The 27,467-nt window shown below is 43.8% G+C and overlaps 1 protein-coding gene across 1 annotated transcript in view; it reads left to right on the top strand.

Annotated features, from left to right (window-relative positions):
• Positions 1–1,556: 1,556 nt before the first annotated feature.
• gabbr2 (gamma-aminobutyric acid (GABA) B receptor, 2) overlaps positions 1,557–27,467 on the top strand; it is a 172,105-nt gene continuing 146,194 nt past the window's right edge. The window contains exon 1 of the mRNA XM_071920182.2: positions 1,557–1,871. Coding sequence (XP_071776283.1) covers positions 1,557–1,871 — 315 coding nt within the window. The remainder of the gene's footprint in view (positions 1,872–27,467) is intronic.

Below are 27,467 nucleotides of genomic sequence, written 5' to 3'. Positions count from 1 at the left end.
AACAGTGGAGAGAGTGAAACCGCTGATCAGAGTAGTCATTCTTATCCTCTCCCGGGTCTAACTTCTAGTGAATTAAGTAACCGTGAAATTGATCTTAATCCTCATTTTGCTGGGGACCCCCCAGAATCCACTCAAAGACACCTGGGGGTCTCAGGACCTTACTTTTGAAACCATTGGTTTAGGCTACATTTGACACTTTTGGCACATTTTGTTTGATTGCTTGCTAGGTGGCACTGTTTATTAGCAAAGATCCAATTCCACTGAAATGCAGCACGCGCAGGCAAAGGCCCAATCTGTTGATGACTATGACTATGTTCAAGTCTAATTTAGGTTATGAACACAATATTTTTACTTTATTGGTACGCCAAGGGGAAATTCTCTTTTCGTCGTGTGGTTGGGGCGCAGGGTCAGCCAGCTGTTACGGCTTAAGTAGCCTGTAAGTTATCTTGCTCAAGGACACTTCGGCAGGCGTGGCCACACGGGGGATCGAACCAACCATGAGGATAAGCAGTAATAATGAGTCACTAAAATCAGAGCTCAGATAAGTGACTGACACAAGTCCTATAGGACTTGTGTCAGCAGGCTAGTTAAAATGTAAACTAGCCTGCTCCATGCATGTCTGAAACGCCGTCTGCCTCTTAACACGAAAACCCAGTAAATCACCTTTGGCTGTCGAGCTGCTGATGAGCCTGTCCTGCCGGTAGCCTATGCAGCCTTCCCACTACGCTTTTCTATCACTCTCTTCCTCTCCATCCCTCCCTCCCTCCTTTCCTCTCCTCCTCCACATTCACTGCTCCCTCTTGCGCGCACGGGGAGCAGCAGCAGCAGCGCTTTTCTGACGCACCATCGGAGACGAGCATCCCAGTCGCACAGGCTATCAAGAGAGACTCTCGACATCTCCCCCTCGGACCTCTGCGGTCAACATCGCTTTAAACATCACCTACTCTGTTTGCTTTTAGCCCTTCTGCCCGTATTCCTTCGTTGTATTTTTATTTTTATATATTCGGCAGTGCAATTGGCAGGGATGCCCACAGTTGCCATCCCTTGGCTGGGAATTTACTCCGGAGGTGAATTTGTATCCATAACAACTGTCAACGAGAGTGGCTGATTCCGATCTATACTTAGGAGGTCTTCTTCATGTGTTCGGGTAATCCTTTTGGACATTCTTGTGCTTATGCGATAAGTGGTTTAAATTAAAGGAGAAAGGGAGGGCTGAGTTGGAGGGCTACTGACAGGAGCGTTTGGATGACGGACACCGAGAGGCAATAGCTCTCCCTCTGCAACGCAAGTCTCTGTGGTGCAGTTTCACTTCTGGACCCTTGGAATATTCTTACAGAGGCGCCGTTATAGAGTATAAATATTTTCTCACTTTGCAGTCATAAGCGAAACGACGAGTTTGCCCACTGCAGGGGCTGCTGCGGCTTTCTTGTCTGGTCCGTTTTGATATACGATTTCCTTGTCGGGTGGGCGACTGAGCATCCCGGACGAGCCCGAATTTGCGATGCCTAACCTGTGAGGGTAAGGTGGGATCTCATTTGGTCACCCTGCACGGTAGCATGGCTCCAGCCCGGAGCGACTGCAGCGGCTGGGAGATGTTCCTCCCGACGGGATGCCTGCTCCTGTCTGTTTTGCTATTTCAACCTGCCCTGGCCAAGGTGTGTAACGACCGCACCAGACACGGACAGGACAACAGCTGGTTCGCCAGGGACGGGGAAAACTTGCCCATCATGGTCCTTATGCCCATGAACGAGTCGGCCCTGATGAGCAGCATCAGCCAGGGGATCGAGCCCGCAGTCCAGCTGGCCATCCAGCACATACGGGAGTCCAGGAAGTACTCATTCTCACTCATCACCAAAATCTACGACACTGAGGTAAACATGCAGTAGACTAAAGCCTTTCACCAAGCCACTGCTGCTTTGGCTCGCGCATGTTTAAAACAGTTACATGGCTTGTGTGTGTTTGTGTGTATACGCGTGCGCGCACGTGTGCGTACATGTGCGCGCATGTGTCTCCGTGTGTGTGTGTGTGTGTGTGTGTGTGTGTGTGTGTGTGTGTGTGTGCATTGCCCCGCAGCGCATGCAGGCTGCGCTCCATACAGCGCGCGTCCATGTAGAAACGCTGGATTCTGTCATGTTTGGTACATCATCTGCGCAGCCTCGTTGAAGGAGAGCGTGTTTTCATTGCGCTAAACTCAACTGCTGTCGCTATTTTATCACACTACACGGTGTTCGAGCCTGTTTCCTACTCCGTGTGTCTCGCAGCTGTCGCCTGTCGTTGATAGTGTATTTAAATGCCAGAATTGGGGTGTAACCTGGCACCTTAAGACACTGCATCGCACGGGCGCTACAAAGACACAGCGGACAGATAGTCCACTCTCATGTGCCTTCAGAATAGGCTTTGCATTAGTGGAGTACATAGCCTACTGTACATTTTAATGCTTGCCACAGTCTTAGGCTACAATAAAATGAGAAGGCTATTTGATGTTATAAAGACCATTCATGGCCGTCAACAGAATGGAATTTAATTGATACACTGCATTCGGTCTTTTTCTGATCGTCACTTTATTAGATGTGTCTGTGAATTCAGCTTCCAGCGCGGCTATAAGACATTTCAGTCACGAATCATTGTATTTTCTAACAGGAAAAGAGCTGCTTCTCATCGTACCTGAAGATGGCGGTAATTTGATGTGCGATATCTTCTGACTCCTTGCACTCTTGAAAGGAGCTGGATTTGACAGCACTCAAGCTCCGAATTAAAATCAGTTTATTCGATAACGATTATAATAATACATCAATTGAGAAGCATTAGCCTACATGAAGTCCTCTTGAAGAGTGGTCATTGCTGTAGGCCTAAGCAATGTAAGCGTGATATTGAAAAGACTCGTGTTAATTTGTTTACATTTATATTATTTGCATCAATCAGTACTGACAATGGGCTACTCAGTTTTAGTAATTTAAGCGCTTATGGGGGCACAATGCAATTGTGGAGAATAAAGGCTCTAGATCATACAGTTGCCATGTCAACATGAAAGCAGGCTGATGATTTGACAGATCTTTTCAGCAATTACAAGATACATCTATTGAATAAGATGGCATAGACCTGCTGCTCAGCCAATTAAATATGAATCATTTCAGCAGTTTCAGGCTATATTTGTAGTCCATACCTGATTCAAAGAGGTTTTTATTATCAAAAGATCTTAATGTTAACTTTTTTCCCTTTATGCTTTGGATTACAATCATTTTTTAGTTCTCTTTCCATCACTTATTCAGGATAGCCTACCATATATGCACAGGTGTGCCCGTGAGAAAGAGCATGCAAATCTCTATTGACAGAGGTAAGCCGTCACAAGCGGCATGCACTCGGACCATGGGATTAATATGCTGTTATGAGAGTTATGATTTTTCTCCTCCTGTTCCCCAGGAGAGAAAGATGAGCTGGAAGCAAGAGGTCAGTGGGCCAGCCTGACATCCGCTCGCTGGCAATGTCTGATAGTGATGCCGGCTTTCTAATACTGGCAATCAATGGAAACTCATGAGAACAGTGTTATTTGATGACTTTGTGGTCAAAGGCTAAATTCTATTACACTGTGGCACTGCCAATCCCCTGTTTTTTTTGACATTTTTATTGTACAGGCCAGCTGAAAATCCAAGCTCTGATTGTGTTATAGGATATGTCACAATAAAAATAGTCCATGGCTGTGGTAAAAAAACCCTTTAGATTATTTCCTCAACAACAAATACTTCCGAATGCCCATTGCACAGCTACTAATGCTAAAATATACAGTCAACATTTTCTCTTTTGGCAATATTCTCTAACGAGCAGAACTGTTAGACATGTATTTTGTTACTTTAATAGTTGAATGATGTTAATGCAGGATATCACCCAGAGGTGGCCTGTTTGCTGGGATTATTAAGAACTCCATGCCAGCAATTTCCATTTACAAGCCACTGGAAATTGTGCCCACTCTGACTGCCACTGTTAAAGTCAACAAAGGACCAGAGAGAACACCCTGAAGCACAAATAACAACACATCGCTGCATCAGGAAGCAGCTATGGTATATTTAGAGAGAGTAATGAGGAAACATTCAGATCAGAGACTTGAATGGGTGAAGCATGTACTTTGAATAACATCTAACCATGTGGGAGCATATTGTTGTTTGTTTATATGAAATGAAGTGATATGAAGTGTTCATAGATTCTCAACACTCATGAACATTTACAGGTAGATAAGACCTTTGCCCTGGACAGTGTTATTGCTGTAGTGATGACCATATTGCTGTTGGAGCCATTAACATGTTTATAGGAGCAATAACGCAGAGTTAGTGGTGGCTACGTTGTTAGCAATTTACAATAGATGTGTTCATTACACATTTATTGCCATATAATCTCTTTCTGTTACTCTCTTACACATGGATAGAGACATGAAAGACCCAAACACAGATACACAGACACTGGGGCACACACACACACATAAACATAGCTTCCCCCCTTCCCACATGCTTATGTCGGAAAAACAATATATGCATCAGCGCGTTTGTTGCAGCTTGCAGCAGGCCAGTGTGTGTGTGTGTGTATGTGTGAGCACTGGGATTTAGCCCGGCAGATGTAAGTAATCAGTCCCTGAGCAGAGGCTCTTTATCCCTTTATCCCCTCTCGATGGAGCCATGGGTAGACTGAGCAGGCCCAGCCCATCCCCTGGTGGTGTGGAGCTGGGTGGTGGTGCTGATGATGATGGTGGTGGTGAGGCTGAAGCACTGGGGGCCAATCCCGCAGTAAAAGCCTCAGAGCTGAAGCTGTGGCACTAGAATGGAGTTGGTTGGTGGTTGTAGGGCTAAGGATTGAAGAAGCAGTTACTGGAAGTACAGCAGATGCTCCAGTTTGGAATGCCTGGAGACGGGGCACGAGTGTTGGCTGTGCTTGGGGCGGTGGCAGGGGAACTCGCTGGTTGATCAGGCTAAGGCTGAGCTGCAGAGACGTTTCGTCATGGTAGTGGGCTGAGGCAGTTGCAGATGCGGGCCCTTCTTTGCTTTAAAACCTGTGCATTCCAGGTAGAAAAGAAGCAGGATGGATTATATCAACTGTGAGGCGGAGTATCAGGGCAGGAGTTGGTCCTCCACTGCAGCTCTGGATGTGAGAGTGTGGGTTTTAGTGTAACAGGGGACTGATACTGTAACTCTGCAGGCTTAGAGGATCAAAGCTTTGGAGAGGACAGGAAGCACTGGAAGAGGATGGAAGGGAGACTTTGGGCAGTGAGAGTGTTCTAGGCTAAGCTATGCTAGTTCACCGGCTTATAGGATATGTGACAGGCCCCTCGAGGGAAGCCAGTCAAGGAACGATCACTTATAGCAGAGTAGTAAGGAACATATTTTGAACAGTGGTACGCAAAATGTTAGAATGTATTGTTACTTTATCAACTATGGCATATCATATCAGCCATTAGATACAAATGTAAACCTTCCAAATCAAATAGACAAGGAATTGGGTTGCTGTCACACATAGGGATTACACAGTTTTAAAAAAATCCCTAGATGTTATTGTGTGAATGCATGTGAATTAGGCTATCAGTGAGAGAAAGTGGATTAATACATGTATGCCATAAAAGCATGCTAGGCCAATGTACAGGTCATACTGCAGCAGTGGTACCTTCTGTGGAATGATTTCTAGCGAGGTGGAAACTATACCCTGGGACTGAAGTGCAGCGGCCGTGTTACAAGCTTGAGCTGCATTCTAGAGATAAAATAGACCTGCCATGTCACAGATGGAGGGGGGAGGGGGAGAGAAGAGGAAGACAAATCTAAATCCCTTCATTAGGCTCCCGGAAGAATGAGTGATTTATACCATATCACCCTCGCATCTGTCTATCGATCCAACACCTTTTGTTGTCACTTGTGGAATGGGCAAAATGTTAGGTGATGAAAAAGGGTGGATAGTTTCATCTCAGGCAACAAGCCATTTGATCTCCTTCTAGAAATCTTTATATCAATGGCCATTTTCAGAAGAGCAATGCCCGCTTCTTGGAAAATAGCTCACGCACCAAATGGTATAAGTGTGCGTTAAGGACATCTGTTCTCTTGCTATCACATTTCCTATATTTCTAGCTCTCAGAGAAGATTGAACACATGTATTTTTAAAGACAAATCAATGCAACCACAAAGATACTCAGAGTCGGCAGTTGCAGATGCGGATCTCGCCTATAGTGCACCAGATATGCAGATGGGTATTTTTAGTACAAGGCTGTCCATCCATGAGATACTGTGGGCCTACTGAGACCATGTTAGCATGACCTGTGTTCTCCAGATACCGCACACAGATATAGGTTGCTTCTCCTACTCTCCTCTGAGGAATAGATGCAACATGTCACATTTGTGCACATGTTGGCAGCCTGGAACCACCGTACAGTACACTTGTTCACAGGAGGGAGAACACCCCCCTGAGCATATGTAAGGCTTTCTGTCATTTTGTCAGAAGAAGTTAGGTTTTCCGTGAAAAAGCATTACCATAATGGAGGTCACGGTGCTGTCAAGCATAGGTCTTAAGTCGAGGAGAGCTGGTTCAGTGCTCTTGGTCTTTTTAGCATTTGAGGAGAATTTTTGTTTGGCAATGTGTCATCTGAATATTTGTGTATGCATTGTAAGTCATTTATACATTTGCACATATTTATTCTCAAAAAAATTGTTATTCACTTTGGTGACCTAGTCTTGTAGAATTTTACATAACTGGGTATATATTCCATTACCCACTCTTGCATACCACAGTATCTTGTACTGATCCACTGCCATACACTCAGCAGTTAACACACTATAACTCACCCCTGATCTCTTGTGTAAAGCCATTTCAAGTGGGCCAAAAGAGCCAGCGCCTTTGGACATCGTATATATCAGGGTCTCATATGGTGTGCCACATATTATTTAAATATCTGACATCTATTCGCCGCCATAGCGATGACCCATAAGGGTCAGCCAACATTGCCTGTCACTATTCCTAGGAGAGAATATGAATGTGGATATGGTGAGTAGGAAGGGATAGTAGGGAAAAGCAGCTTGTGACAGCTGTGGTACTCTCTAGGCATACAGAAAGTGCTGAGTGTGGCTGTATCCACTGACCCGACACAGATAGTGGGGATCAATGTGCAGCAGCCCTTCTCACAGAATGAACAGCATCTCAGGGGAGAATCGGAGAGAGAGAGGCGAGAGAGAAAGAGATGTGTAGGGTTATGAGAAGGGAGATCCCAAAATAGGATTATATCATCTTCAATGCAGGAAGAGGAAATGGCCAACCTCTTAATTCTTATTGGATCATAATGTAATGCTATTTGTGCTGTTGCCCTGAGGCTGCATAGTTTAATGGCCATATGAAAAAATGCAATTACTACATGCCATTAGGTATTGGCATTAGATCAGTTAGAGGCTATCAAGATCTTGTCCATTTGTGTCAATGATATAATTTAACAGGTTTTCCATAGAGACAATTATGCTAATATCACGTTATAGTAATTTGTTGTTTTCACCCTGATGGTTCATCCAAAAGCAATGAAACACTGGTCACCATTTACTAAAGTTACTAAAGTTCAGCACTAATTGCTGACCTTTTGGCTGAGTCAGGCCTCCAATGGCCTGGAGAGCAAGACAAACACTAACATGAACTTCCCTGATGAAATTGCCTGAAGCTGGCTTTATAATAGATACTCTGACACACAAGCACACACATTGATGACACAGGGAGTGGCTGTACACAGTGTCGGCACCCCTGCAGCACTGCCTGGGGTCAGGGCAGTGTGGTCAGCTGGGCAATTAGACATGGATTGGTTGTTCAGTTTCAGTGCGAGTGGAGTCTCAGCAGCATGAGATTGTTTTGTACAACATCAGTACCTTCATCCATCCCAGCATCACTATGGGGAGTAGTAAAAAGCTCTACTACACTGAAAACAATTTTCATGAATCATTTGAAACTGGTGATAAAGGATGAAAAAAATCCCCTTTTCTCTCCTTAGCTCTTATTTTATTTATTTTCCTTGTACATCTCTCTTACATTCTATGATACACATATTCTATTCATTCTAATTCTTATCATTCTATGGCCACATGAATATTCTCAAGGAATTTAAGCTTATTCTAATGTTGCACTAATTTTAAGTTGTTCTGGATAATAGTGTCAGCTAAAAGCCTAAAATGTATTTATGATTATGGATGTTATCAAAGGTCATGCATGCAACTGTTGTTGTACATCTCACATAATTGAAGGTTTACACTAGCAAATAAAATGGTGAAAACTGCCTTAGGCAACCTGTTTTGTTCATATGGGAGATACAATAGGCCTTTTTTGGCTGTTTGTGCATCCTGTCGTCTCTGATACAAAGCTAGTTGTTCTCTGTGTCAGTCCCTTTGACCACCACCACTCTACAATCACAATAGACTTGACCCCATGACTGCTGTTTCCTGTTGACCCCTGAGGGTTGTCCTGAAGCTTAAAAAGGGAAATTAGTCATTTTTGACTGCTCTTCTTTTCTGGTACATTACACCGCCCTGACCCTTGGGCAGCGTCTCTTTGTTAGTGCGCTAATAACACAGTACTTAATCTGATGTAGCATTGGTATGCCAAACACTGAAACTCAACAGGTCAGTGTAAGTGTGACAAAAACAAATTAGCCTTCTGGCTTTCTCCATGGAGCACCTTGCATCTGCCTGGAGTAGATTGCATTTGCCTAAATTTCAGTGTTTGTGTGAGGAATGTCGCTAATTCGATAGAGCGAAACAGAGTGTTTGGTATTATCTCTTGTCTGTCCAGCCACCCTGCGGGGCTTGATGCGCTGACCAAGTCAAGGGCTAATTGCATGGAGGCGGAAACGGCTGAACTCAATTTTAGAAACACCTTAAAGAAGCCCTGTTTGTTGCTTGCAAAGCATTCAGAATGTTCAATCGTGCTCGAGTGCTGCTAGTGGTTGGGAAAGGATGGGAAATAATCACTGTAGACTGGATGTGTGAGTGGGGATACCAGTGCCAATATCACATTGGCAGGTGAGTGTGATTCTTGGAGATAGACCCAATCACCCCACACAGATATCATTAACAATCAGGCAGCAGCACACTGGAGCCTCCTGCTGAAATTAAACACAATAGAATGCTGTTGTTGTGTGAGTCACTCTCATTATCGCACATCTCTTCCTATCTGCCTGTCACCCTGTTCTTTCTGCAGCGGTAAACCTGCCTCAGTGTGATTGACAGGAATCAAATTCGGCTGTTAGCTTGTTAGCTCATTGAGCTAAATGATATACACTGGAGTGCCCTATTGTCAGTCCGAACTCTCTCATGGTGTAGTCCATGGGTCTCAAGCTCGCGGCCCGCGGGCCAATTGCGGCCCGCGAGACGATATTTTGTGGCCCCCACCTTAATATGAAAGTTTAATGTTAGTGCGGCCCGCGAGTTTTATATGGATGGCACTTTACAGTATTGTGTGCGGAGCTGAACGAACCTACCAATCACGGTGGGGTATATGGCTCTCGGGGGTGGGACATCGACCGGGCTTGATGCAAGCAGAGAAACATTTCTCAATGAGTGAAAGTTACAGCAGCGTTGCCATGGAGAGTTTTCTTCCGTGCCTGGCTGGCTGCCTCGTTTCTATTGGGCACACGCGGACATTCGTCCCAGCGCGCTGCGTTCACAACACTTCCAAAAAAAAGTTTTTTAAGTTGCTGCCCAGCGGGACATTATACGTATATATGTCTCTCTCTGACAAAATAAATCAAAGTGATGCGTACGCGGCGGGATAAAAGAAAAGTAAGGAACTCAATGTAGCCTAATGTAGTCTGCAGTCACATAGCGACACCTGTCCGTCGGCGATAACAGTCCCCGGTAAACCGGACCAATTATAGGGTCGCACCGTTATTTGTGGGTCATTATTTTTTATTTGCATCGCGCTATTTGCATTGCCTCACACGATGAACACTACTAGGTGAGTGGAAAAGCAGACAAGCTTGGGCAATTTTTGAGAGAATTGACCCCCAGCTTCCCTGAGCTTTCCCGAATGTTCAAGCGGACCATGTGCCTTTTTGGGAGCACATACTACTGCGAAAAGCTCTTCTCCACCTTGAACTTCAATAAGTCCAAGTACAGGTCCAGACTTACTGATAATCATCTTCAAGCCATACTGAGGGTCTCAACTGCTTCCTCCCTCAAGCCAAATGTGGCTCAGCTATGCGAGAGGAAGCGCTGCCAGGTCTCTAGCAGCAAGGAGTAGGCAAGAGAAGCCATGTTCAGAAGAACAGTTCATGTTCTTCAATGTTCCATTCATGTTCAGGACAATTCATATTCAGAAGAACCCATTGAGGTTAAAGAACTGTTAATAAAGACGTTTAAATCTTATTTTGTGTTAAAAAATAAAAATAAAGACATTTGAGAAGATTGGAATTTTTTTAACAAAGCTTTTCTTGTGGAATACCTGATGCGGCCCAGCCTCACCCAGACTCTGCCTCCAGCGGCCCCCAGGTAAATTGAGTTTGAGACCCCTGGTGTAGTCAGTGGGCCATTGTGGTTCCAGCTGCACTGTGTTCAGCACCACCACTCAGATGCCCTGTATGATGATAAATTCATGACACATTGGCACAGAGGGCTATACGTCAGTGCCAGGCGGAGTGCTACCTCCTCTATAATGACAGTACAAGGATCTAATAATATTTATCCTGCTATACTCAAAAAAGCTGATATGAACATATGTTGCCTTACTGAATTCACTGCATCCTAATTACACCCAGGCAACGCAGCCATGTAACAAAAGCTTTAATGAATTCAGTTTTAGATAATCAATTAGGTTTGAAATGAATTTGTCATTGTCAGATTTTAATCTTCCGTTCTTCGTGGCGTCCCCGCAGATGCTGTGATGAGACATCTGTTGGCGTGCCCCCTCCTCGGCCTTTTCTTTCTTGTCTCTAAGAGTCTCCTGTCATTGAGATGCACAGTCATTCCAAAAGGTGGCAAACCAGGCAGCTGGCTGTCGTTAACATTAAACAAACATTTACTCTCTGATTCACTTGGCTGTACTGCGGTGTATGGGGAGGTACACCCACTGGGAAATCACACAGGAGAAAGAGATGGGTGGGAGGATGGACGAAGAGGAAGGGGAGGTAGAAGGAGGTGGTGGAAAACGGGCAGTTTAGGAGAGTGAGGAAGGGTGGAGAGATGGCGGGTGAGTCAGAGGGGAAGAAAAGGCAGTGAGAAAGCAAAGTGAAAGGAGCGGTAGACGAGAGAGACCGGGTGAGAATGAGCATCTCCCATATTCATCTTCATTCAGTGCTTCTCAAAATGCTTAGAGTAAGATGGCTGCTGCCATGTTGTGTGCAACGCTGAGTCAGTCTAGCTGCTGCTGCTGGTGCATCTACGAAGCCGCCATTGATCTCCGGCCCAGCCATTTGCACAGTCAATTAACACATTGAATGTTTACCCCCTGCTAAAGCTTGTTTCATTGCAAACTACTGACAAATCACTCTATCTCACTCCCAATGCGAGGTGAGCATTCCAGATTCCATTTAGGATTCCTTCAATGTTTTTGGTTGAGTGGGTAAATGGTTTCATAATAATATTCATGATATGCTTCTGGTTGTAGTCTGTGTATTGAACTAATTTTTTCGTGCACACAATGCGTTTGTGTGCTTATGGTTACCGACGCCCAAGGGAGATGCCCTGCTGTTGCATGTCGGGAGAATTTCCATCACTAAAAGACTGTGTGAAAGATTGTGTGTGTGTATATACGTGTGTATGTGTGTGTATGAGTGTGTGTGTGAGAGAGAGGCAGACAGAGACAGAGAGAGAGAGAGATTGTTTGTGTGAGATGGGTTTCCATCATTGTGTCATTTTGCTTGTTTGCATTGCCCCCTCTCTGATGTTGTTTGACCTTTCACCTTTATCACACAGATCAGACTGTGGCCGTGACCCAATTTGACCAGACAACCTTTTTAAAGGATGACTTGTTTGCTATTCGATAGCGCCTTTGTCTGCCATTATTATGCAATAATCCTTAAAATGCTGATTTGATGTGGTACACACCCTGTGAGTGAGAGCACCCCTCCTCCGACACACACACACAAAATCATCAATTCATCAAACTCCTCAGTCAGCTTCTCTATCCTGTCTCTCCATCACATTCTCTTCTCTGCTCTATCTTCCTTTCACTCCTCCTTTTGCTCTCTTCACCCTCGCTCCCCCTCCAACCACACACAAACACACACACACACATACACACACATACACACACACACACTCACCTCCCCCTGTCCCTCTCCCGTGAGTGGACAGAAATGAAAGGATTACCGTGGAAGGGGTGTGGCATTGTCATTAGAGATTGGACAAATACCATGTGCATGCTCCTGTCTCTCTCAAGGGGGCCCAGCACAGAGCAATAAGCAGAGAGAGTCTGTCCTTGTCAGTCCTGTAATTACAATAAAGCCTGTGTAATTCCTAGGCAAAAATAGGAGCTGCCCCTGGTCTGCTTTTATGAATGTGTGAGTGCTTGCATATTGTGTGTTTGAGTCAGAGAAGGCCTGTCATCATGTGTGTACCTATGTATTTGGGTGATAGAAGAGGTGGCAGCACACACTGTGTGGTTGTAGCGTGTGTGTGTGTTCCATTCCCTGGGGCCGATGGCACTTCGCACTTATTCCCAGAGGGCAGCGGAGCCGCGTTGTCATGGCCACAGCTGGGATGTGTTGAGACTCAGGCAGGTTCCACATAGACATAATAATCTTTCTCTCTTTGTATCTGTCTTTCTCTCTATCTGACACAAACCCACTCACACACACACACCAGTGGCAGCTGGTCAATAGAGGGCACCAGGGCACCGCCCTACCTAAGCTTGCATTGGGAAACAATTCTTTTAGAATAATGGTTAATAATATTCTTTCAGTATTTTATTGCTCTAGATTGTGTGCACATGCATTATCTCTGCAATAAAAACATTTAATTTTAAAGTTTCTAGATATTTTCCAAACAGTCTCTACTGTAGTTTTTATGTAGCGCAAAAGAACTGAAAAGAGTGTAAGATTAGCTCACAGAATCACTCTGTCAGGGTGAAAACTACCGTTAGCAGCTAGCATGGTGAACAGTGGTGAGTTGTAGGCTAAATGTGTTTTCGTAGCTTATTACACTGTTCTGTGGTGGTGCTGCATTGTTCAGTAGAAAAGTGAGCCATACTAATGAGTAGATCTACTACATGATAATCTAAATATAATATTGCTAATAGTGATAATTTATCATAGTAGCATGATCATTATAGATGGGGACCAACATGGAAATTCTATGTTGATATCAGTTGCACTTTACCAATTAAGATCATTTTTTGTAAAGGAACTGCAGGTCAGTGAAATTCCCTCTGGGTAGTCAGTTGCTGCATGTTTGTATTGTAGTGGTTTTCTGTTGCAACTAGTTTAGATGCTGTTCTCTCAGGTCTCTTGCGAATATGTTTCAAAGGCTAAACTGATATGCAGTATTTTGACACCTACTTTCACACACTGATATTGGTTATGTCAACCCATATACATATATTCTTGTATTGGTGCACACTACTGATTATAACAGACTGTAATAACAGTGTATTTGGACAGTTATCAAGAGAGGTATTATTATTTTGTGTTACATTGTGTAAAGTAATCTCATTTGCCTTGTGTATACCACACAGGTATTTGATACCATCCTGGCACATACAGTACAGTGCTAAGAAGAGATTCTCATTCACCAAACACCTCACTAGAGCCACTCTGCTGCAGGGAGAGATGTTCCAGCACTGGACACCACCATGGAGGCCCACCCACTATAAAACAAGAATTAGTTGAAAACCCAGCTCTCTCTCATTAATAGCAATGATAAGTTCAAAATGGCAAATGTGCAGTGACAGTGTCAGATTTTCATGGAGAACTTTTTGATAATCCCTTTTTGTACATTCTTTGAGAATTTACAATGCAAAAGTAAGACTTGACTCAAGCTGTGAGTAATTTTGATACATTTTGCACCAAATAAAAAAAAAAATCAATGAAGGCAATTTGTCGCTTTTCACTGAATTTGTTTTATTGCCTTGTACATATTATATGACTGTATTAAGGGAGGGGTATAATTGGCACTGCCCCACCTGGAGAGAAAGGCACCAACCGCCACTGGTGCACACATTCTCAGTCTCTATCTTTTGTCTCACACACAGGTTCGATTTTGGGGATGTCAGAACAAATCATTTTCAGTGCTATGCCTCGATTGGGGAGGGATCATATAGTTTCAGTCACACCAGTTAATAAGGGACTTCATGCAGCACCTGTCGGAAGTACAGCTTTCATAGTTATCATTTTAGAGAAACAGTCAGTTGCATTTAACACATTAAATCAAGGAGATTTGCTTCCCTGGGAAATCTCTCACACTTTCATGCTTATCAAACACTGTAAGGAAACAAACTGTCAGATCATGTTTTACTTTTCATCTTCAGGTGTTTGCCATTTAGATTTTATGGTCATCAAACGACCTCAGTGCTTTCCAGCTTGTTTCGAACCAGAGGTGGGGACTCGAGTCACATGACTTGGACTTGAGTCAGATTTGGACTTGAGTCAGCTTGAGACTTGACTTGATGCATGAAGAGAAGACTTGAGACTTGACTTGACTTGGTTCTGGTGACTTGGGACTTGACTTGACTTGTACTTTGATGACTTGAAAAGGTTTCTAAAGCCTTGACAAAAGATCTTGTGTCTGTGTAAATGAATGTTATGAGATTTGTTCCACCAGACAACTGGATTTGAATTCTGTATAGAATGATTGAATTTGTTGAAGTTGAAACTGATTATAGAAATCAAAGTCATGATGCTCTTACCAAGTTTTTATCCTATTAAAACGATATTGCATTGAAAAGTCCTGGATATTTTGTTTTCTTTCAGATATTAAATTGATAGTAGACTCTTGATTTGTTCTGACTTTGGTAATCTACATTTAGACTTAGGATTTGACTTGAGACTTGTGCCTCAAGACTTGAGACTGACTTGGGACTCGAGCAAAGTTGACTTGGTCACACTTCTGTTTCTAACTGAGAGACTGTGTACAGGCATAGTCTGAAAGTGAAAACATTGTGATTTGTCACTGGTAGTGGGCCCAACACGCATCCATGTGGCACACCGCGGCTCTCTGCTCCAACAGTCCCTGATACACATCAGACCTTTGTCCATTTGCCGCCCGCGCGTGGCGGTTACCACTTCCCCATCCGTGATTGCTGGGGCCTGTTAGCGGAAAGCAGTCGGTGAGCCCATTGTGTGCCACGCGAGATAACAACACACAGTGGAATCACAGATGTAACCTACACACACACACACACACCCTGCCACACTCTAAGTGCCCATGCACAGTAGCAGTGGTATACACATCTTTCATGCCCATCCAAAGCAGGCAATCATGCCACATGCGATCACAAAAGGCTGTGCGATGATGATAAGAGATCATTCGCAACCAAGCTCTATCTGCCATGGCTCAGTCCTAATCTTTGTGTGTGTGTGTGTGCGTGCGTGTGTATGTATGTGTGTGTACTTGCGTTTGTGTGGATTGATGGTTGGATAGATGGATGGCAAAACAGATTAAATTTGGCTTTCTTGTGTTGTATCAGAAAAAAACATTATCACACAGGAGTGGGTTGCGTTCGCTCTCGAGCAGTCCCAACTGCATTAGCAAACAAACCCCAATCTGCAGCCCCAAATGCACACACACACACACACACACACACACACACACACAATAGAAGCTATTCTGAAAATGTTGCTTTCGGCGGTTCTCCATATTTTAATGAAGTAATTTTTCTTTGACTAATACACCTCTAAACAGACAGTATCATAGGCTATTGAGCAGGAATTGTGGGTATGTGGAATTAGTGCATAGTGGTTAGTGTTACCCAGCCTGCTCCAGACTGCAGCTGATGGATGGGGTTGGGTCCTGAGTGGAGGGACCTGAGGCTGGCTGTCTGGCTAATGAACTGTTACTGTAAGGCAGGGCCCTTTTATCGCCTGCTGTCTGCCTTCTTTATGGGGAGAGGGGGGTGCACTCATGACTTGGCCCACAGTCTCCGTTTACTAGCCCACTTGCTGCCATGTACACAAGCACACACACCCACCCACACACACACACACAAACTACACACTATCTGGGGCCTGGGTTGCCCTGAAGGCCCTTTACCTCTCATGGTTAATCCCAAGGCGCTACTTACAGACAACTGATCTGATGACCAGGCAAGTACCTGCTGGACGGGGCCTGTTTATGAATGGTTTTTGCAAAACTAAGGTTGTAGGTACAACTCCCAAGGTGCAGGGGACTATAAATCAAGTCAAGAGTTTGCTGAATTGGCATTTCATTTGACATCAGGCCTGCCTATTCTGTAGGACCGACACAACTGTGGGTCAGTGAAACACAACAGGCCACTGTGTGTGATTCGGTGCACAGCTGTAGCAGCACTAGCACTGTACAAGAACGGTAGAAAATGATTTCCACTGGTGAAGCTGAAAGCTACAGATGCATTTAGTGGCTCCTGCCAAATGCTCGGATGCACTTTTGAATCCGCATGGTTTAGCTATAAAAAAAAAAGCAAAAATCTGTGCTGTTGTTGATGGTTAAACACGGTAGACGCAGCCTACATCGTGTATCATGTGGAGACTAATCCAGGGATAAGAGCTGCACTCTCTCTTTCCTCTCTAGCTCCTCTACGCTACAGACGGAGGGTTGCTTTTTTTCCACCTGGCCTTCACATCGATCAGCGGACTGGAGTCATGTCATAAAAACACTGTCAACTGCGGTCCTGATCAATACTGCAGGGTTAGTGTGTTAGGGGGGCTAGCTTAACTGGGAAGTGACTAGCCTGGTTTGACATATCTTTGTGTGTACATTGTGGTTTGAAAGAGAGGTAGGCATTGGTAAATACTGCAGGACAAGGCAACAGGCATTTGTTTGCAAGATAAACTATGAATATGCAGATTTGATAAGAAGGAGTCCATAATTGTGTATAGAAATGCAAGGTGAGAACAGGTTCTTGAAGGCTTAAAGCAGTTTTAAAGATAGTAATAACAAACATTTAAAATATTTTCAGTGTGGTTGATTTAAGTTACTTGGTGCTGGGGAATCTTTTTTTAGGTATCTAAAATACATCTTTGACCCGAAGCAGTGGCAGTGCAGTTATAGTTTGTGTTTCAGCTGCGATTTTGGAGCTTGGACAAGCTCCAAAATCGGTGGGGCCACAAGCTAGTTTTGGCATGTTGTCCAGGCTTCTCTCACTTTGCCTTTGAGAGATTTTGAGTGCTTTTCAGAGAGAGCTCAAAATTCAAGACCTGAAGTATCGAGAGTTCTACTTGACCTGCCAAAAAAAGAAGCATCAAGATATATTGACAACCATTGCCATTCCATCGATTTTCAGAGAAATTTTAAAATGTGAAACCTGGAAATCTTGGATTCTAATTGGCATGACCGTGGGGATATATTTAGGATAATCTAATAATCCTCATCTCAGACAGTCTTATCTGGTGATAACACTATTAACATGATTAGATGCTTTTCCTTCCATGCTGAATTCTTGCCTCCATCCAAATGCACAACAATCTTTGCCAGAAAGCAGCTCATCTGTTCATGTAGCCCAACTGTGTGTATTGATTTCATGACTAAAGACAGGGTGATGGCAGAATGCCTGTCTTTTTTTTTCCCTTTTGGGAGACTTCCAAGGACAATGGATACCACCCGTTTACTGTTTTTTTGGAATGGGCAGCTCGTTGACAATATGGATCCATCTGCACCTGAATTTCATCACAAGCATATTGTCAGTTAACCTGTGATATATTCATAAACATAAAAAAAAATAATTGAAAGAAGTCTTTTTATAACATCCTATTTTCAGTTGATTTCTCTCACCTTGTTTGGTTGCCAGGGACAACAGCTTTTCCATTATGGGATGTTTCATGGCCACAGTGGGATGCTTGGGGAATGCGCTCCCGGGGTTTTCACCACCGCTGCCAAAAGATACTGGCCGGCACTTCCTCTGCCAAGCCTCCTTTATTAAACCCTTTCATTACGTTTGAAATTCCAAGGTAAAAGACAGTCTGGGGACTGCGCGTCACCAGCTCCACACTCAGCCACTCTCCCAACACACCATACAAGATAGATACAGCAATTAAATCACCATAGTAATGTATATTGGGCTCTCACAGTGACAGGAGAGTGATGGGCAGTTTGCATTTAAAATGGCCGTCTGAGTTTAGGAGAGCACCCCCATTTTACAGTAATGCAAGAACATCCGTGCAATGTATCATTCCTGCATTTTCTACTGTGGTGTTTATTGCCTCAATTGTCTATGATTGATGCGTTCAATGAAAGAGGAACGCTGGTTGCTGATGACACCCCTGGCTGTGAGAAGGAAGGGTGCCTATCACATTAATTCAATAGAAGGCAGTCGGATAGTGAGTGAGATTTCATTATCCTATGTGAAGCAGATAATTCCAAGGGCCATCTGGAAGGATGGAGGACATTACTCCTAAGGCAGTTTCATATCAACATTCATATTCACAGAGACAGAGTTATCACAACCCTGTGCTGATATAATTGTAAACAAGCCATCTATTGGCCAGCATGATGTTAGGCTAGCTATCTTCGATCTGACATGTGTCCAAGGAAGGGAAACCAATAAAGGTCTGCCAACTGTGATGTTCTTGATGTTGCAGTAGTTGTTAGAGTGTAAAGTTTGTTAGTGTTAAGCATCTGCCAACCGGCTCAAATGTCAATGTTCAACATCAACTCCCTGCCAGGGATTTCAGGTCCATTTTACAGCCACTTTAAAAGGAAACAAACTCTAGTCCACACTGAGCTATATAGTCAGTGTTACACTAATTACTACCCTATTAGCATTTTAGTGGAACATTAGCAATTAGCATAGCCATTAAGACCATAAGGGTTTCCTGGGAAATAAATAAGTAAATGAATAAAATAGAGAAAAACTGTGAAAATGAGGGTGAAATGCATGTTTTGAACCAATGTCACACGGCTGTGTCAGTGCAACTGAGTTGCCACCTTTTGGCCTTGGCAGACAAATGTGTAGAGGGTCTTTTGGCTCTGCAGTGCATTCTGTATGCAAATGGTGTGGAAGGGGACACCAATTAGAGTTGATGGTGTGCACACGCTGTTCACTTATTCATGAGGTTGGTAAAGCTGCTGATTGTGTATGGAGACATCCATCATGGACGCTGTTGATTAGATTAAGATAAACACAAATAATGATACGGAAGCACATGATCTCCCACATGTTGCAAACACTGAATCCATATACAAAGGTACGCAGACATGAATGCGTGCGTACACAAAAAGACACACACAGACATGCACACACACGCACTCTCTCTCGCGCGCTCACACACACACACACACACACACACACATACACACACACTCACAAATGCGCGCACACCCTCATCCTCCCCTCAGAGACATCCTCTGAACTTAAAAAAGAATAAGACACACACAATCCCAGGGTTGTGTGCATAAATATTTAACGGTTGCATGCTAAACAATTCTCCAACACTGACCTGTTTCTTGATGTATTCTCATTGAATAAATGAACGTGTCTCATATTTACCAGATCATTGCTTTTAAGATGTATGAATCAGAATTATACATGGTCCCTGGCGGTTGTTGGGAGCCTCCGTCTACATAAATATTATCTGTATGCCCTAACTCAGTGCTGCTCTCCACTCTGTTGACTCGCTTTCACACGCGGGGGAGCTGCTATTGATTTCTAGAAGGCCTTCATGCAGGCATCTTCAACTCACTGGAATTTGCATTTTCAGCAGTGGGCCTTCCATCTCTCTCATTGTGTGAAGCATCCCATTTTGTTTGTTCTGTGTGTTTCTTTAAGTTCTTATGTAGCTTCTCTCACTTGCTTTTCTAGCTTCTCTCTTCATTTGTGTTGTTCTATTCTTCTAGTGTTCTCTGTCTTTGTGTGCAACTTTGATGAAATACACGGAGGTAGTGATCAGTGGATGAACAGTATCAATAAAAGCTGACGCATTGTTTTTCGTGAGGTGGAACAAGTGGTAGGTAGGTTGATTTATTTACTTTGTGCCTTTGTGTCTTTCTGCTGTGGCCATGGCACTCATAATGAATAAATAAAGCAGCAGAACAAAGTAAAGACCTTGTAGTCAAAGGAAAGAATGAGGTTAAAAAAAGATGTTAAAGGAAAGCCATTTATTTAAATTTTAGTGTATTTAAAATGTTGTTTATCCTTCGTTTCATCCACTCACAGTCAGTGGCGGCGCAGTGATGGGGGAATCAGTGTTAGCTCTGTCGTTCCTCAAGGCAGAATGTGTGACAATGATTGCGAGGGGACTGTAGGGTCAAGACCATTCTTCCCTCTTTGATAGAGAGCAAATGTAAATGTCACCAATGTCTGAAAAGGAAAGGTCTGCTAGCCTCTGATGCTACACTAAATAAGCTGTGACAGATGGAAAAGGCCTTGCAAGCTACGATTTATGGAGGCGAAGATTAGAGGAAGAGAAGCAAAGGGAGGAGAAGGAAAAGGAAAGGGCTTTTAGAACTATAAAGGCACATTATTGTACTGGATGTTGCATATGATATTGTGTTGAACAGCTAGCTGTACCTTTATTATTAGAAAAAACAGTGGATGTAATATTCAAATACAGAATCCTTTTCCAAATTTGGTGAACCCACACCACAAGATTGCTTTGACCTGATTAAGCACCACAGTTGCTATACCGAATTTTTCAAGATTAATGTGCTGTGCGAAAGCCTGTGACGAAAAACTATGCCATCATCAAGATTATGTATAGGGTGGCCTTGGTTCAAGATCCTGCAAACCTGCCCTAATCCTGTTCTGTGAAAGCTGTCTCATCCTTTGATTTCCATGCAAATCTCCTATTGACTTTTTGACTTCTATTGATCCATCATGGTTTGCCTAAAAGCCTGAGTGCAGATGACCCCTGGGTGATGATTAGAAATGTCCAGGCAGAGCCGGTCCTGACCTCCCTGGGGCCCTGAGCAAAATTCTGCTAAGGGGCCGTCCTACCTGACCCGCCATTGCCACACAGTCACACCTGACACCCCAGTGCTCCCACTACAATCCTCCCTCCTTTAAAACAGTTTGCTCCATCTGTCGGTCTAAGAATAAGTAGACCTATACAGAACAGAATGAGGTATAAACAAACAATATTTATTGAATAGAATATTTTCTATAGAATCTTAAGATAAGTGAATATTAACATTAACATAAATAAGAAATTGTAGAAAATATAAAATGTAGAAAATAATAAAATATAACACTGAGCTTTGGCTCTGCTGCCTGGTAATTAGTCCAGTCCTCACAATATTATACAATTAGCTTTGGCTATACAATGTAAACATAAGCCTATAGGCTGTGGCTGCAGCTTTATGTCTCAAAATAGTAAAATAAAACTTATACAGCTGTGTGATTAGCTTGTGGTCCCCACAGAGGTTGCTGCTGGAAAGAGTTTCATTTTGTGCACGCGCATATGAACGCATGTTCACGCGCGACACGGTTCTCTTTTCCGAGCTGCAGTCTATAAACACCGTTGCCCGTTGGCGTTTATCAAACGTAATAAATAGTTGTATTTCACTCTCACTTTTGTCAGGCACAAAGTCACAGAACACAGCCCTGGAAGTGGCTGGCAAGCAAGCAAGACACAGACAGACCAAGAGATGCACTGCCCAGCTAGGTTAGCGAGACAGACAGACTAGAGAGAGATGCACTGCAAGCTAGCACATCAACTTAATGTTACTGTTATTTGCTGACATCAAACTTGGAGAGGAGAGAACACAAGTTTACCTGATTGCTGTTCCTGCAATTCACTCTCATGGTGTTTTTTTTCCCTCTTTGCGTGACCAGAAGGATAGTTCCGCTTCGTCCTCTCATCGAAGTTGTAAACATTGACACACGCTTTGACACGAGGGGGAGGCGGGGCCCTTGCGTAATTTGCGGGGCCCTACGCAACTTGCGTAGTGAGCGTATAGGGCCGCCCGGCTCTGTGTCCAGGATATAGGGGAAAAAGAATCAGTATAGCACAAAAATATTTTGGTGATCATAGCCTCATAAAGTGGGAAAACACAAAACCGATTTTTCATCCCATGTATCATAATAAACTTTGTGAGTTATCCACAGAGATCCAGAAATCTGCCAATTTCTTTTTTCTCAAAATACAAAGACGAAAAAAACAGAATTGCAAAATCTGGAGAGAAATGTTCCCATCCGTATCTCCCAAATCACTGCAGAACACAACTACGTCTCAACAGTCTGAACGGATTAGAAAAGAAGGCTTTGGCAGAAGTATCATCGCATGTCGCAGCTTCCTCCCACCGCAACAAAGGGAGACCAAGAATAATGTTAGCGCCTATTTAATTCATTTATTCATGAGTGTAATTGAAATATTAACGCAGCTGGTTAGGCACTGGAGACTGAATGTCGACGGTGCTCAGATCCTGCTCATCTCTCAAAGGAAAATATGTTTTATTTACACGTAGAATCTGACCCCCATGCCTTCCCCCCTCATATTAAGTGAGAGTGTGTATCATGAAGGCCCTCGGACAATGATTCATATCTGTAGATATGGAAAGGATTTGTTGATAATATAAGCATTTGCTCTGTCTGTGTGTAAATTTACAGTGGTCAAGGAGATCTGACCTGTTCTTTATGAGGTGACACTGAGATGATTTAGGCTATTATGGGATGTAAAGAACCGGCCTAAAGGGTTATGAAATCACCGCGTGTAGCCAGCCTGTTTTGAATAATGGTGATGAAAAGGCAAAAGTGGGGGAGGGAGGAGGAGGAGGAGGAGAACGGGAAAGCCGGGGTGGACGAGGAGCCAGAAAAGCACAGCGGAGGAGAGAGAAAGAGGTGAAATGTGAAGAGGGTGTTGAGAGGGGAGAATTTGGGAAAGGGGGGGGGGGGGGGGGGGCTCGGCTGGAATTGTACGACAGCTGGATCTGACTGGTATGAACACAGCCTGGCATGTTTATCCCCTCCTAATGAAGTGAGAGCGGTGCTCGAAAGAGGTGTGCGCAGTGAAAGTCAGACAGAGGCAAAACATCTCTGCATCTGTAAATGGGATGGGTGTCTGGGTGTGTGTGTGTGTGTAGGCACGTGGCCGTGCGTGTGCATGTGCGTGTATGTAATTATGTGAGTGTAATTGCATGGATATACATTAATGTCTTGTGTGTGCCTGTGTGCATGTGCGTGCCTATAAGGAAGTAGTTATTTGGGGTTGCTGGCTGGGGAGCGAGAAGGAACATGACAAGTGTGCCAGGCTTGTCGCGGGGCGTTCTCAGACAGTCAGGGGAAGCAGGCGCGCGGAGGATCGGGGCGGTGGGGGTGCTGGGAGGCCATGTGCCGCTGCTGTCACATGTCGCGCTTGGCACGGTAGCGGGCGGGCGGGCGGGCGGCGGCGGACGGGGAAAACACCACCCACCGGGAGCTGTGGGCGTGGGGCTGGGTGGGCAGGATGGCTGTGGAGCTGCCGCTACTTCCCCAGGCTTTATCAAAGGGGAAAAAATGAAACACAGAGAGATGGATCTGCCACTAACAATCAGAGTTGCAGCGCACTGTGTGTGTGCCTGTGAGAGAGAGAGGGAGAGGGAGAGGGATATATATATATATATATATATATACACAGATAGAGAGCCAGAGAGAGAGAGAGAGAAAATGGGAAAGAGGCAGTGGGGAAAATTAAGAAAGGGGAACATGGGGGAGCTGTAAATCTATAGAGGAAACTTGGCTGTCTGTGTGTGTTCACGCTCTCTTGAATGTAACATGTGCAACATATGTCAGTGTGCTCAACGCGTGCAGTAACATGCATTGACACAGACAAGGTTCCCATAGAAACTCCTGCCTTTTTTCCTCATGAACACGCAGGCATGGCACATTTCTTCGAAGACCACCTTTCCCCCCCCATCACCCTCCTTCCCTTCTGTTTGATCCTCAAGGCAATCGGCAGTCCACACCCCCACACTTGTATTACAACATCCCTCTTTCCCTCTTTAATTTCTCCCCCCCCCCCCATCACTCCTTCCCCCTCTCTCCACCACCTCTACCCTTCGCTTGGTAGTGATGGATGTCTGCTGTGTGCAATGTACGTCAGCCTGGAGGAAATATCCTGTCACGCATCATCATTATGCGCCCAAGGACGCCTGTGTTTAAGCCAGGGACCCTGGTGCTGTCACATCCCCTGATTATTGTGTAACAGATTGATTAACCCTCGAGTGGAAGCAACCCTTTTAATCACGGTGGCAGGCCGCCACCACTCTCTGGGGTGTCGCTTTGTAAATATTTGTCTCTCTCTCACTCCGCTATGCAATAAACCTGTTGCACTATTGATTAACACACCCACAAAATCAATGCCTTTTAGGTAATGTTTCTTTTACTCACACATGTTACAGCTAGAGGGGGTGACAGCATAAATAGGTTTTCTAGTATAAGTTTGCATATGGTGACACAGTGGACTGTAGGACATTTTTGTAAACTGGTCATTATTTTTTGAACAATAAATACTACAACTTTGAATGGAAAGGATTGTTTACATAAAAAAAAAATCACCAAAAAAATAAGTTGCAAATCAAATGGCAATAAATATTTGAAATCTTTTGCCACACGTTTAATAAATAAGTTTCAGTCTCAATTTACACATATAGAAATACATAGAATTAAGGCACATCCTCTTGTGGTTGATTGAAGACAAATTAGGTGCCTTGTTAAAGAATAAATGACCAAAATCAATTCAATTAAGTTAATCGGCTTTGTAAATAAGAGTAAATTTACACAGCAAATAGTGTCCATCCCATGCTGTTGTCAATAAATATCAAGCAAAACAAAAGATAATTAAGGATTAAAGATACAGCATCTGCTTATACACTGAAAAAGAAAAAAAAACAAACACCACATCCAAAATACTTTTAGGGAGAGATAGTTTAATCGGCTAGCAGGCACCAAGGAACCTTTGTTGTTGCTTGTTGTATGTTTGCACTCCTGTGCCAGGATTGAAAAGGGAGGGAAAAAAAGAGATTTATTGGGTTTAATCTGCTTCTAACTTTCTCTGAACGGAACGTTAAACCGCTCTGCAAACGAGAGTCACTCTCTATCTAATCTGCTGATTTGGCTCTCGGCGAGATTAAGGGTTACGGTTTAGAATGAGAGAGAGAGTGAGAGAGAGAGAGAGAATAGCAGAAGAGATGAGATGACAGAAAGGGGTGGTTGGAGAGAAGAAGGCAGAGAGGGAGGGAGGAAAGTGGAGTTGATTAGAAGAGAAGAGAGGGGGAGAGAATGGTGGAGAAACAAGGTCATTGAGGAGATAGAAATAACAATGATGCAAGAAAATCAGGAAGGAAAGGCTTGCCCCGTCTTGATTGTCAGATGAAATCAACAAGGCTGCACACATGCATTTCAAGGCATTTGAGGTGGGGCTTTGGTAGTGATGGACAGGCCTCGTGGCTAGTGGAGGTCACAGTGTCACGCTCTCTTTTAGTGCAGCTGTTGACAACACACTTACTCACAGCATCCATTCACACAGCTGAAACATACTTTCTACAGGCTAAAACTGTCACTTGGCTTGTCTATTGGTAACAATCTATTATGCTGTTCTATTATTAATCACTCTACAGTGTTTGAAATTGCTATTTTGGGAGTACGCATGTCAATGTCTGAGGTTTTTTTTTTTCATGTACTTTTTTTTTTCCCAGTCAATAACAACATTGTCTTTTTTGATTGAATCGTGCTGATTTTTTCAGGTCAAATTTATTTACAACCAGTTTAGATTTCGTAGCAGAAGTATCTGAGGTAAAAAGTGGATGAGTCATGACGTACTTTGATTTCCACCGAGCCGTGTAGGAAACTAACTACATAGTTGTCCTGTTTTGTTGCGCTTCACAGCCCCCCTGAATAGCAGGTTAGTTAGCCACGCCATTTATTGGTGGGCCAGTTATTAGTGTGACCTGCTACTGGTGATGGATTGCATTTCTGATGTCTGAACTCATTTGAGAAAGTTAATAACGGCAACTCCTTTTTTAGGTATATAAATGTAATCTTTCCCTGTGTGGTATCTCCATTCTCCATCATTTTTCCTCGTCAGTTACCCAGCATAGATCGTCTAAGAGCGTTCACATACACCTATCCCATGTTTTCAAATCCACACAGACCGATGGACGACTGTATTTCAGTGGGACTTTCTTTACCCAAAACCCTGTTCATATAGTGAGGGTCTTCCCAGGGTTTCCTCCCCATGGGGGTCTATAGCTGTGAGGGCCTCCCCCTCCTCATCTGACATCCCTATTTATCTTACTTGGTCAAGCCTATTCATTAAGCTCACAACCGCCATAAGTACAGTACACTGGGTTTATTTATAGCTCCTATTCAAAGCACAGTCTTCTGCCTGGCTAGCAGTGCTCGCGTGCAGCGCAGCGTAAATATAGCATCTCCTCTCTTTCGCTCTCGCCTCTTTACATCGTTTTCTTTCTTCATCTCTCTTGCTTTTTTTTCTTTCTTTGCTTTAGCCCTGACACCCACTCTCTAATAAGCACACAGGCTCAAACAACACACACATCTGTAAACAGACACAAACACACACACACACACACACACACACACACACACACACACACACACACAGAGTTCCCATCCATACCCTGTAGCAGCGCTGATGTCTAATTGGGCTTTTCCTTTCATTTTTCCTGTGATATACTGTAATACCATATATGCACATAATGTCAGTGAATCCCCGTACCTTCACTTGACTTTCACTTTCATGTCAAGCCATGTGTGTGTTTAAAGAACACACAATATATGTTTTCCTTCCATGCAATGTGCTGGATGTGTAAATTGCGGAAAGCAATGAAGATATGAATAATGGAAATCTGTAAGTTTTATCCGGTATCTCTCTCCGGCACAGCTGTTTGAAGCATGGCTAATATGGAGTGTTTTTAACCTGCAGGGGTAGAAGAGAGGAGAGCTTTAATGAGCTGGGATTGCTGCTAAAGAGTGTATGTGTGTGTGTGTGTGTGTGTGTGTGTATGTGCGTGTGTGTGTCTGTATGTCTGGAATCATAGGTTTGCGCTCTGTGTGTTGTGTGCTGTTATGTATCTTTGTGTGTGTGTGTGTGTGTGTGTGTGTGTATGGGTGTGTATGTAGGATGGTGGGAGTTCTCTCATGCAGTGCTCAAGCATGACAGTTGTCAGTAGGGAGACAAGTGTGTTTTTACCAAGTGATAGTCCCAAGTTTCATTAAGTCAGCCAATATCCTAGAGCCAGAGAGAGGGAGAGAGATAGACAGAAGGACAGAGAGAGAGAGAAAGACAAAGAGGGAGGGAGGGAGGGAGGGAGAGAGAGAGAGAGAGAGAGAGAGAGAGAGAGAGAGAGAGAGAGAGAGAGAGAGAGAGAGAGAGAGAGAGAGAGAGAGAGAGAGAGAGAGAGAGAGAGAGAGAGAGA

The sequence above is a fragment of the Centroberyx gerrardi genome, chromosome 19, assembly GCF_048128805.1.
Source record: "Centroberyx gerrardi isolate f3 chromosome 19, fCenGer3.hap1.cur.20231027, whole genome shotgun sequence".
NCBI classification, from domain to species: domain Eukaryota; kingdom Metazoa; phylum Chordata; class Actinopteri; order Beryciformes; family Berycidae; genus Centroberyx; species Centroberyx gerrardi.
The sequence above is the reverse complement of the archived record's forward strand: the minus strand, read 5'-3'. Positions and strand labels throughout refer to the sequence as shown.